This window comes from Cebus imitator, unplaced genomic scaffold (genome assembly GCF_001604975.1).
Source record: "Cebus imitator isolate Cc_AM_T3 unplaced genomic scaffold, Cebus_imitator-1.0 Scaffold102, whole genome shotgun sequence".
NCBI lineage: Eukaryota > Metazoa > Chordata > Mammalia > Primates > Cebidae > Cebus > Cebus imitator.
The window spans coordinates 3,566,352-3,578,578 of record NW_016107417.1 but is presented as its reverse complement, the minus strand read 5'-3'; the positions used below and the strand labels follow the sequence as shown (position 1 = coordinate 3,578,578).

The window sequence follows — 12,227 nt, the reverse complement described above, 5'->3', positions numbered from 1 at the left end:
TCAAAAAAAAAAAAGAAAAAAAATCCTGTTTCACTGAATATCCTTGAGGAAGCAGTAGGAAAAAAAAAAAGAAGAAAAGCAATCATTTTATAAAATCTCAAATCTTTGACTACATATCTTTTAAATGTTATATGAGAAAACACAAAGTATGCATAAAGCACTTCTGCTGCATACCAAAATATAATGGTTATTTTAGGGAAACTCACTTGTGTGACTGTTCAAGCTGCAAACTGAACCGTCTCTGCTTTTCTTCATGGAATATTTTACTTGAATGATTAGCTAACAGACAAACTACGGTTGTTATTCATACTTGGGAGTTTGATAGACATTTTGTTAAAAATGAATAAAATAAGCATGTCAAATACAGGAAAACAACTGACAATACTTGTTGTCACCAATAAATTTTGGCCTTTCAAGTGAAAATTTAAATTTTGGAAAATTTCTGTCCGCCATTGTGAGTTTGACAGTTTCTAAATACTTTAACACTTTTAAGATTGTGGTGATATGAACAAATATTTTTTGATACTGTATAATGAAATGTGTCGATATTTGGAGGATCTGCATAAGTTAGTGAACCAAAATATTCCAAATGACCAATGAAACGCATCATGTTACAAAATCATCCTAGGTCAGGCAGGCTTGGTGGCTCACGCTATAATCCCAGCACACTGGGAAGCTGAGGAGGGTGGATCACCTGAGGTTGGGAGTTGGAGACCAGTCTGACCAACATGGAGAAACCCCATCTCTACTAATGATACAAAAATTAGCTGGGCATGGTGGCACATGCCTGGAATCCCAGCTACTCAGGCGGCTGAGGCAGGAGAATCGCTTGAACCCAGGAGGCGGAGGTTGCAGTGAGCTGAGATGGTGCCATTGCATTCTAGCCTGGACAACAAGAGCAAAACTCTGTATCAAATAAATAAATAAATAAATAAAGTAAAATAAAAATAAAAATATAAAAAATTAGCCAGGCTTGGTGGCAGGTGCCTGAAATCCCAGCTACTTGGGAGGCCAAGGCAGGAGACTCACATGAACCTGGGAGGCGGAGGTTGCAGTGAGCCAAGATCACACCATTGTACTCCAGCCTGGACAACAAGCTTGAAACACCATCTCAAAAAAACAAAACACCAAAACCTAAAATGCAATAAAAACAAAAACAAAAACAAAAATCCTCCTAGGTCAAACATTCCAAGAACAACAAAGACCAATATATTTTAATGTAACAGACTTCAAAAAGTTCATGATATAATTTCAGATTCCACATTTTGCAACTAATCTTTAAAAAATTACCAATTAAAAAAAAATCCAAACTATGATTTGTCCAGTTTTGTCATAGGGTCAAAGAATATCCACAATGATCTAAGAGGGATATAGTCCTACCTTTCCAAATTCCAAATACATATAAGCTAATTTATTTATTTATTTATTTTTTTGAGATGGAATTTTGCTGTTGTTGCCCAGGCTGGAGTACAATGGCACAATCTTGGCTCACTACAACCTCTGCCTCCCAGGTTCAAGCGATTCTCCTGCCTCAGCCTACTGAGTAGCTGGGATTATAGGTGCCTGCCACCACACCTGGCTACTTTTTGTATTTTTAGCCTAGAGGCAGGTTTTCACCATGTTGGTCAGGCTGGTTTTGAACTCCTGACCTCAGGTGATCTGTCTGACTTGACCTCCCAAAGTGCTGGTATTATAGGTGTGAGCCACTGTGACCAGCCAAGTGTTTTTTTTTTTTTTTTTTTTCCTGAAAGGGTGATTACTGGGTTTGATCAAATGCGTTGCAGAGGCAAGATCTTGGCTCACTGCAACCTCCACCTCCCAGGTTTAAGCGATTCTCCTGCCTTAGCCTCCTGAATAGCTGGGACTACAGGCTCATGCCAACATGCCTAGCTTTTTTTTTTGAATTTTAGTATGGATGGGGTTTTGTCATGTTGGGGAGGCTGGTCTGGATCTCCTGACTTCAAGTGATCCACCCACCTCAGCCTCTCTAAGTGCTGGGATTACAGGTCTGATGGGTTTTTACATGTTGAAACCATCCTGGCAACCCTGGGGTAAATCCCAGGACTGTAAATAATGCCAATCTTCTCAATTTTTAAATATAATTTTATTTATTTATTTATTTTTGAGACGGAGTCTTGCTCTGTCGCCAGGCTGGAGTGCAGTGGCGTAATCTTGGCTCACTGCAACCTCCGCCTCCTGGATTCAAGCGATTCTTCTGCCTCACTCTCCCGAGTAGCTGAGACCACAGGCACGTGCCACCACACCCGGCTAATTTTTTTGTATTTTTAGTAGAGACGGGGTTTCACCACGTTGGCCAGGATGGTCTCAATCTCTTGACCTCGTGATCCACCCGCCTCGGCCTCCCAAAGTGCTGAGATTACAGGAATAAACCATCACACCTGGCTCACTAAATATAACTTTAATAATATTGTACTTCTTGCATATACTATTCTTAAATTAATAAACACCATTTTAATTTTTTGCTTTAATTTTTATGACAAATATTGACAGATATAATCAAAAGCTCTTTGGGGTCCTTAATAATTTTAAGGAATGCAAGTTGGGTACGGGTGGCTCATGCCTGGAATCCCAACACTTCAGAAGGCAGAGAAGGGAAGATCCCTTGGGCCCAGGAGTTTGAGACCAGCCTGAGCAAAATAGTGAGACTTCATTTCTACCAAAAATAATTTTAAAATTAGCCAGGTGTAGTGGCACTATGCCTGTAGTCCTAGCCACTCTGGAGGCTGAGGTGGGAGGATCCCTTGAGCCCAGCAGGTCTAGGTTGCAGTGATCACACCACTATACATGAAACCCTGTCTTGGGAAAAAAAAGAAAAAAAGAAACATTTCAAGGGAGTCCTGAGATGAAATTTTTTTTTCTCTGTCGCCCAGGCTGGAGTGCAGTGGCACAATCTCATCTCACTGCAACCTCCACCTTCCAGGTTCAAGCAATTCACCTGCCCCCAGTCTCCCGAATAGCTGGGATGACAGGGGCCCACCACTATGCTCGGCTAATTTTTGGATTTTTAGTAGAGGCAGGGTTTTACCATGTTGGCGAGGCTGGTCTTGAACTCCTGACCTCAAGTGATCCATCCACCTTGGCCTCCCAAAGTGCTGGGATTACAGGCATGAGCCACTGCTCCTGGGCCCGAGATGAAAAATTTTGAGAAACACTGCTTCAAACATAGGTCCTAGGCTGGGTGTGTTGGCTCATACCTATAATCCCAACACTTAGGGAGGCAGAGGTGAGAGGACTGCTTGAGGCCAGAGGTTTGAGACTAGCCTGGACAACACAGTGAGATCCAGTTCTCTTAAAAAAAAAAAAAAGATATGCTGTTCCTAGTTTAGAGACTCATATGAATAATATATATATATATAGAATATAAAATTCCTGGGAAAGACATCCTGCAAGATGCTACTTTACCACTCTCCTGAACTCACCTGGCTGAAGGTAGAAAAGGAGTGACCTGTGGGAATGCACTAGCACTAACCGATGTTCACATAGACTACCCTCCTACCTTTGAAATTACCTGATACTGTTCCCATATCTGATTTTGAATTTATACACATTGGATCCTGCATGAAGAAATCTTGTCTCTGGAAATGGGTAGGTAAAGGGTTTTAAACTCATTGCTCCCAAATGATGTCCTAAATAAAATAGAAATATTAGAGAATTACTAAAAAGCTAAAGATTACTCCTTATTTACAGGAAAGGGAACCTGCCCAATTTGTAACATCTCTTCATGAGTAAAATGTCCACACTCAACACTACTGCTTATGTACCAGGATCAATGCTGCTATTCATCACTTGGACCATTCTCCTACCTGCATGGGGAAAAAGACCAGAATACAAGTTTTGTCATTTATGATCTTGTGCAAATCATTTCTCTTCCATAAGACTAATGATATGAATATCTGCCCTGATGACTCACAGGGTCTTTGTTAGAATTAAATGTTTCTCCCAAGTATCTCTCTCTCTCTCTCTCTCTCTCTCTCTCTTTTTGAAATGGAGTTTTGCTCTTGTTGCCCAAGCTGGAGTGTAGCGGTACAGTCTCGGCTCACCACAACCTAACCTCCCAGGTTCAAGTGATTCTCCTGCCTCAGTCTTCTAAGTAGCTGGGATTCCAGGCATGTGCCACCATGCCTGGCCAATTTTGTATTTTTAGTAGAGATGGGGTTTCTCCATGTTGGTCAGGCTGGTCTCGAACTCCCAACCTCAGGTGAACCATCTGCCTCAGCCTCCCAAAAGTTCTGGGATTACAGATATGAGCCACCGCTCCAGACCTCCAAGTATCTCTTGAATCTGTTCTCTCCTCCCCACTTTCACTGGAATCTCAGTGGATACAGAGAGAGCTCAAGTTAAATAATGATACAATCCAAAGGATACACCAATTAGGAGGATGTTTGCTATCAATTTTAGATGAAATTAAGATGTCACTACAACTCCCCGCCACAACCAATGTAGCAAATGAGGTTGTACATTAACGTTTTTGAGTGGTACCAAGGAATGGCTTATTTTCTAGATCTATCAATTACTCTTCCTCTCCACCATTTGTGAGGCTTCCCTGTGTCCCAAGAGTGCATACTATACCCCTAGCACTTACTGTTTTATTTCTCCTGTTCTAGAATCTCTGTCCACTTAAGGTCCTCTCTGTGGGGAGTTAAGGAATGAGGAGAGATGGAAGAAATAAAAATAAATAATTAGAGAAGAAGTTCCAGAGTTCCTAAGGATCAAAACTAGCGACATAGAACAGTACCCTACAAATACACAAGGTATTGCTTTGAGAGGCAGCTAAGATGGAGTAGACAGAACAGGCCCAAAATAAGGAGAATCTGACTTTGAATCTCAGTCCAATGTCCCTAATTTCTGTGAAACTTGGTTTTCTTACTTACACAATAACAACGCTCTATATCAACTTTTGCCATGCCCTATTCTAATCCTCACTAGACGTCTCTAAGTCTAAATTTGATAGGTGAGGAAACTGAGGCACTGAGGGATGAAATAAACTGCCCATAGCTATAAATGTTGGAATGTGAATTTAAACTAAGGCAATACAGATCCAGACTTGGTATTCTTAACCACTCTGCCAATCTGCTTCCTGGGGTTATAAGGAGGAAAAAAACATAATAAACATAAATCACTTTTTAAAGTAGTAAAATATCATATACACACAAAAAACTATTTTCATTATGCCTTTCTCCATATTATTCTGATGCCATTTCTACTCAGCAGGGAGAATACTTCCATGGTAGAAGCTCTTCTATCGTACAGTCACAAGTTCTATGTGCCCAAAGAATGGAATTTCCCACAATTTCCAAAGTTCAAGTCTGGGGCTGCCCGTAAAGAGATACTCCAGTGTCTGATCTTGGCTGCTTGGGATTAGAATGACAGGAGATTGCAGCCAGAGCCCATGAGACTATTTAGACTAGAATTGCAGTCAAAAATGAAAAGAAATAGTTGTGCCAACTGCACAGTCCCCAGAGGGGAAGTGCCGATCATATCCTGAGAAAAACTTACTGATGCCCCATGCTGAAGGCATGGCAGGAACCCAGGCTAGTTTTGATGTTTTGGTGCCAGATGACTCTTCTCAGTAGGCAGGGAGCCCACCTGGTGAGACTTACATTGCAGCCACAGAAATTTAACCCTTAATTCTTCCAAGGATTCTTTTTTTGTTTTTGTTTTTTTGAAACACGGTCTTACTCTGTCACCCAGGCTGGAGTGCAGTGGCGCGATCTTGGCTCACTGCAACCTCTGCCTCCCAGGTTCAAGTCATACTCCTGTCTCAGCTTCCTGAGTAGCAGGGACTACAGGTGCATGCCACCATGCCCAGCTAATTTTTATATATTTAGTAGAGATGGGGCTTCACCATGTTGGCCAGGCTGGTCTTGAACTCCTGACCTCAGGCAATCTGCCCGCCTCAGCCTCCCAAAGTGCTGGGATTGCAAGCATGAGCCACCATGCCTAGATTTTTTTTTTTTTTTTTAAGAGACAGGGTCTTGCTCTGCCATCCAAGCTAGAATACAGTGGTTTAATCATAGCTCACTGCAGCCTCAAAATCCTAGACTCAAGCGATCCTCCCACTTCAGCCTCCTGAGTGGCTAGGACTACAGGTGTGTACCACCATGCCCAGCTGATTTTAAAAATTTTTGGAAACAGGGTCTGACTATGTTGCCCAGGGTGGTCTTGAACTCCTGGCCTCAAGTGATCCTCCTGCCTCGGCCTCCCAAAGTGCTGGATTACAGGCATGAGCCACGGCCATCTAGCCAGGGGATTCCACTAGGATGCAATAACTTGCCTCCCACTCCACCCCCAACAGGGGGATGGGGCATCAGAGCAAAGGAAATGAAAGACATTTGTTGGAAATGACAGTCCAAAGAGGAAATTTCATGTGCTATATCACAGCTGGTTGTCTGAAAGAAGAAAAAACAATCCTCTTCCAGCTAGGGCCTGTTCCTGTTAATTGCTGGCTGCCTCCTTCAGAAACAAACACCATACACTAATTACCTCATTTGAAAATAAAGATTAGATGACTGCATATCCCAAACAACCACATAGGAGTAGTGGTTCAAATATTTCACAGGGTTATTTTCCAACATTGAGTACTGTGGCCATGGTGATACTATGTCCCAGTAACTATTATTAAGTTGATGAGATCTTGCATATGAAGGCTCAGACTCTCCACACATTTTTATGTGATCACAAACCATGGTTTTAAAACAAAGGAAGAAGAATTACAGGCCATATGATAAAGTGCAAAAGACGAAGATTTGGAATTGGAGGACCAAGGCTTGAGTCCTGCTTCTGCCACTATTAGCCATTAGTCCCTGAGCAAGTCACTTAACCTCTTCATTTCCTAGTTTCTCCATCTACAAATGGGGATTCCAATGGCCCCTGGAGTGTGTGCATTAAATGATATAATGCTGTAAGTAGCCACTTTGTAAATTCTAGAGTATTATATAAACGTTAGCCATTATGATATATTTGAAGAGTTTCTCCCTAATGCTTCACTAGAAAAGTAAATTCAAAGCCTTTCGTGGTGGCTCATGCTTGTAATCCCAGCACTTTGGGAGGCCAAGGTGGGTGGATCACCTGAGGTTGGGAGTTTGAGACCAGTCTGGCCAAGATGGTGAAACCCCATCTCTACTAAAAATATAAAAATTAGCCAGGTGTGGTGGCAGGCACCTGTAATCCCAGCTACTTGGGAGACTGAGGCATGAAAATCGCTTGAATGTGGTAGGCAGAGGTTGCAGTGAGCCAAGATGGCACCCCTGCACTTGAGGGATAGAATGAGACTCCATTTCAAAAAAAAAAAAAAAAAAAAAGCAAATTCAAGAGAGCAAAATTTTCTAGGAAATCAATTCTTAAAAGAGAGCACACGTGCAAAACTGATTAGCTTTAATTTCAATGCAAAATTAGACAAATTCCAACCAAGAACTTTTCCTTGAAAATACCCAAGAAATCGGCCGGGCGCGGTGGCTCAAGCCTGTAATCCCAGCACTTTGGGAGGCCGAGGCGGGTGGATCACAAGGTCAAGAGATCGAGACCATCCTGGTCAACATGGTGAAACCCTGTCTCTACTAAAAATACAAAAAATCAGCTGGGCATGGTGGCGCGTGCCTGTAATCCCAGCTACTCAGGAGGCTGAGGCAGGAGAATTGCCTGAATCCAGGAGGCGGAGGTTGCGGTGAGCCGAGATCGCGCCATTGCACTCCAGCCTGGGTAACATGAGTGAAACTCTGCCTCAAAAAAAAAAAAAAAAGAAAATACCCAAGAAATGACAGGCGCAGTGGCTCACGCCTGTAATCCCAGCACTTTAGGAGGCTAAGGAGGGTGGATCACAAGTTCAGGAGATTGAGACCATCCTGGCTAATATGGTGAAACTCCATCTCTACCAAAAATACAAAAAATTAGCTGGGCGTGGTGGCGCGTGCCTGTAATCCCAGCGACTCCAGAGGCTGAGGCAAGAGAATTGCTTGAACTCGGGAAGCGGAAGTTGCAGTGAGGAAAGATCATGCCATTGCATTCCAGCCCAGGCAACAAGAACAAAACTCTGTCTCAAAATGAAAAAGAAATAAAAAGAAACAACTAAGGGCTGTAGATGAAGTAGGGAGCACTTAAGAAGTTGTTCCTTGCCTGCACAGAGCTTATAAATAATTTTAAATGTGATGCCTGCTACAATAAAAGATAGGAGACATGTAGCCTAGAACCTAGGTTCTAGGTTACGTTTCCCCATAACATGTCAGGGAATCCCACTCTAAGTAAGTGACTTATTTATATATATATATATTTATTTATTTGAAACAGAGTCTTACTCTGTCACCCAGGCTGGAGTAGAGTGGTGTGATCTCAGCTTACTGCAACCTCCGCCTGCCAGGTTCAAGTGATTCTCCTGCCTCAGCCTCCTGAGTAGCTGGGATTACAGGCATGCACCACCATGTCCAGCTAATTTTTGTATTTTTAGTAGAGATCGGGTTTCACCATGTTGGTCAGGCTGGTCTCAAACTCCCGACCTCGTGCTCTGCCTGCCTTGGCCTCCCAAATCACGACTCGGATTACAGTCGTGAGCCACCGCGCTCAGCATTAAGTGACTAATTTCTAAAGGCAGAATATGAGCTAGTGAGGCACAAATGAAGAGTGGATGCTGGGTCTGGGGTGGGTAGGGAAATAGCAGGTACAAGAGTACTCAGTTGAGAAAAAGCATGGCGCTTTCAAAAGACAAAAGTACAGAAACCCAAATAGGGTGGGCAAGAAAGGCAGTGTTACAAGGTGAGACTATACAGATAAGTCAGTCAGTCAGCACATATCAGAGACCCATCAGTGCATCAGGCACTGTTCTGGGCACTAACATGATAAGTAACAAGAGAGACATGATTCCTTGTCTTTATGGGCTTACATTTCAGGAGGTGTGGAGAGCAACATTAAACATATAAATCAATAAATATAAATTGAGGTACTCTAAGTAGTGTGAAGAAAATAAGATATGGTTTTAATTTAGGATGACTAGAAGGCTCCTTTAGTTAGGATGGCCAGTGATGACCTTTCAGAAGAGATCACAACCAAGTTGAGGCCTTCATGGAAAGGAGCAATGATCATGCGGAAAAGCATTCCAAGCAGAAAAATCAGCAAGCACGGATGCCTTTGATGAGCAGTTTAATGGACAGAAAGGTCAATGTGGCTAGAACATTGAGAATGAAGACAGAGAGGAGGAAGATGAAGATGAAGTGTCAGGCAGGGACCAGATCATGTAAGGCTTGTAGGCCATTGTAAAAAGTTCAGATTTTATGCTAAGTATTTTATAAGGGGAAGATAAATGATTTGATGTATGCTTCATAAACATCTAAATATCTATTTTTATTTATTTTTGAGACAGGATTTCTCTCTGGCACACAGGCTAGAGTACAGTGGCACAATCACAGCTCAGTGCAGCCTTAACATCCCAGGCTCAAGCAGTCCCCCACCTCAGCCTCCCAAGTAGCTGAGACTATAGGTACTCGCCACCATACTGGCTAATTTTTGCAGAGGTGAGGTTTCACCATGTTACCCAGGCTGGTCTCGAACTCCTGAGCTTAAGCAATCTGCCCACCTCAGTCTCCCTAAGTGCTGGAATTACAAGCATGAGCCACCATGCTTGGTCCAAAATATCTAAATGTCTGGTGCCTGAAAGGAAGATGAACTGTAAGGGGACAGGAGCAGAAGCAGGGAGACCAGTTAAGAAGCTTTCTGTAGTCATCCAGGAGAAAGATGCTGCTGATTTGGACTTGGGATTTTAGAAATAAGTAAATAGTTGGAGTTGAGATATATTTTAGGCTAATGAACTAGATGTGTGAATCAAGGAAGGCTCTCAGGTTTTTTGCCTTTGTAATTAGGTAGACAATGGTACATACTCTACTGAGATGGGGAATAATTCTAGGGGAAGAGATTTGGGGTGGGAGGGAGCAGGGGAAATTAGTGGTTCTGTTTTAAGTCTAAAAGGCCTATGAGACATCCAAGTGGATATACCAAGGAGGCAATCTCCTAGTGTGTGAGGGACAGAAATCAAGACAGAAATATACATTTGAGTCACCAGTGTTTAGATGGTATGTGAAACTACTGGAATAGATGAGATCATCTAGGGAGAAATTGTAGAGAAGGGATGAGGGCCTTTCTTATAAACCACGTTACAGGTTGTGGAATCTACCATAAGAGCAACCAGGAGGCACGGAAGGGTATAATAAAAAAACGACATGACCAGATGGCTGTGACTTAAAAAAACAAAACAAAACAAAAAAAAACACCCCTCCTGGCTGCAATGTGGGAAACAACCCGGAACAAGAACAGATGAAAGACCAGCTAGGAGCCTTCTCCGGCTCAAGGCAGAAGCTGACAGTAGCCTGGTCTACTGTGATAAAGGTGAAGATGAAGTGGACTGATTTGGAAGTTGCCTAGTAATGACTTGGTGACTTGAGAGAGGTGAGAGAGAGCAATGACTCCAGGTTGCTTTGGCAAGTAACTGAAGAGGTAAAAGCACCACTTCCCAAAAACAGGAGCCTTGGAAAGTAAATTTTTGAGGGCAAGACGTTGAGTCTGTATCTGGACATGCTCAAGTTTGAGATGCCAAGGAGATATTCAAAGAGAGATTCTAGATAGATTGCTGGAAACTGTGGCTTCCTACCTGCAGATGAACTCACAAAGGAACTAGAGTTCAAAAAAGGAAAAGATGTTCAGCAAAGTATACCTGCTGGCATCTTTCTGTCCATGTGCCCAGATGCCAAAATTCAATCAAGGCTCTGGGGAGCTGCACAATTTCAGTTCCATGACTCATATTTACTTGCAAGGTGCAATCAGGCATTTGAAAGCCAGAAACTCATTCAAATCAAGACATGATGTGACAGGAAATGTTTCAAGGGAAGAAATCTTGTTTTCATGGCAACTGCTAGCCCGGGTTGGAGGGTGGGTATAGACCAGAAGGAACACTTTAGTTCCTGGAGAAAGTGTGTGGTAAGAAGGTGGGGTGTGGCCAGGTGCGGTGGCTCATGCCTGTAATCCCAGCACTTTGGGAGGCAGAGGCAGGTGGATCACTTGATGTCTGGAGTTCAAGACCAGCCTGGCCAACATGGTGAAACCCTATCTCTACCAAAAACACAAAAATTAGCCGAGCGTGGCGGTGCATGCCTGTAATCTCAGCTATTCGGAAGGCTGAGCCAGGAGAATCTCTTGAACCCAGGAGGCTGAGGTGGTAGTGAGCCAAGATCGCGCCACTGCACTCCACCCAGGATGACAGAGCTAGACTCCCTCTCAAAAAAAAAAAAAAAAAAGGTCGGGGTTAGGGGCGCTGGGTGTGGAATGGGGAAAGAGCAGTCCCTGGAGTCGGCAGATGACAGGGATCCCGGCATCTCTGTGCCCGGTCACTCGCTCGAGGCAGGGGGCACAGGCCTGGGGGCCCCGTCTCATCCTCGCACCATCTCGGCCTGCAGCCTGCGCGCCAGTCCCATGGCCTCCACGTGGGAGCCCTGCAGTGGCACGGCCTGGATGCTGGGGGAGCCTGCTAGTGTCCCGGGAGTCCGGCACTGAGAAACGGACCTCAGCGGGGAGGGGGGCTGCACTTCGGCTGTGGAGGTGGGGCCTGGGCCGGAAACTTCCCTCAGAAATAAACAGAAACGCAAAGATAACTTCCAGAGGACCCCGGGCCGTTTTTTTTGTATGGCGTTACCTCAGCCCCAGGTGGCTCCCAGGCTCGGTCAGGCTGTGTCTGACACACTGATTAGGGGTCCTTGGAGGCCTCAGAAAGGTGGCCCCGGCCAGAATACCCACTAAGAAGTGCTCTCTGAAAAGGGAGGGCGCCGACCTCGAACGAAGTCCGCTGGAGGTACTGACTCGCCCGCTAGTCCGTGACCTCAGAGCTCCCGCCGCGCGCCCGCCAAGCCTTCTGCGCACGCGCAGCTGCGCTTCCCGCCGCCCCTTCGGGCGCCGCTCCAAGGCCTGGCCGCGGTTTGCGCATGCGCATTTCGTTGTTGCTGCCCGGAGGAAACGGGTGGCCCCACCCGCAGAACTCCCGGGCGCCTTCGGGTGCCTGCCAGACTGACCACCCTTCGCTCCTGCTACGTGCCTGGCGTGCTCTGGTCGGGAACTAGCGACTGCGGAGCCCTTACTGTGTGCCAGGCGTTATGCAGGGCACCTTTATTCCTCGGCGACATGCTCTGCAGCAGGCATTAATGTCCCAATTTTAGGATCGCTTGAGCTCAGGAGGC

The 12,227-nt window shown here is 44.5% G+C and overlaps 1 protein-coding gene across 2 annotated transcripts in view; it reads right to left on the bottom strand.

Annotated features, from left to right (window-relative positions):
• Positions 1-11,923, bottom strand: part of MAJIN (membrane anchored junction protein) — a 30,926-nt gene extending 19,003 nt beyond the window's left edge. The window contains exons 1-3 of one of the 2 annotated variants that reach the window (XM_017537155.2): positions 11,690-11,923; positions 4,604-4,650; positions 3,530-3,647 (exon numbers count right to left, since the gene is read on the bottom strand). Coding sequence is in view for 1 of the 2 variants with exons in the window: in XM_017537156.2 (XP_017392645.1) it covers positions 3,530-3,630 (101 nt within the window). In the remaining variant the exon portion in view is untranslated. The remainder of the gene's footprint in view (positions 1-3,529; positions 3,648-4,603; positions 4,651-11,689) is intronic. The other variant, XM_017537156.2, reaches the window with a different exon arrangement.
• Positions 11,924-12,227: the final 304 nt, after the last annotated feature.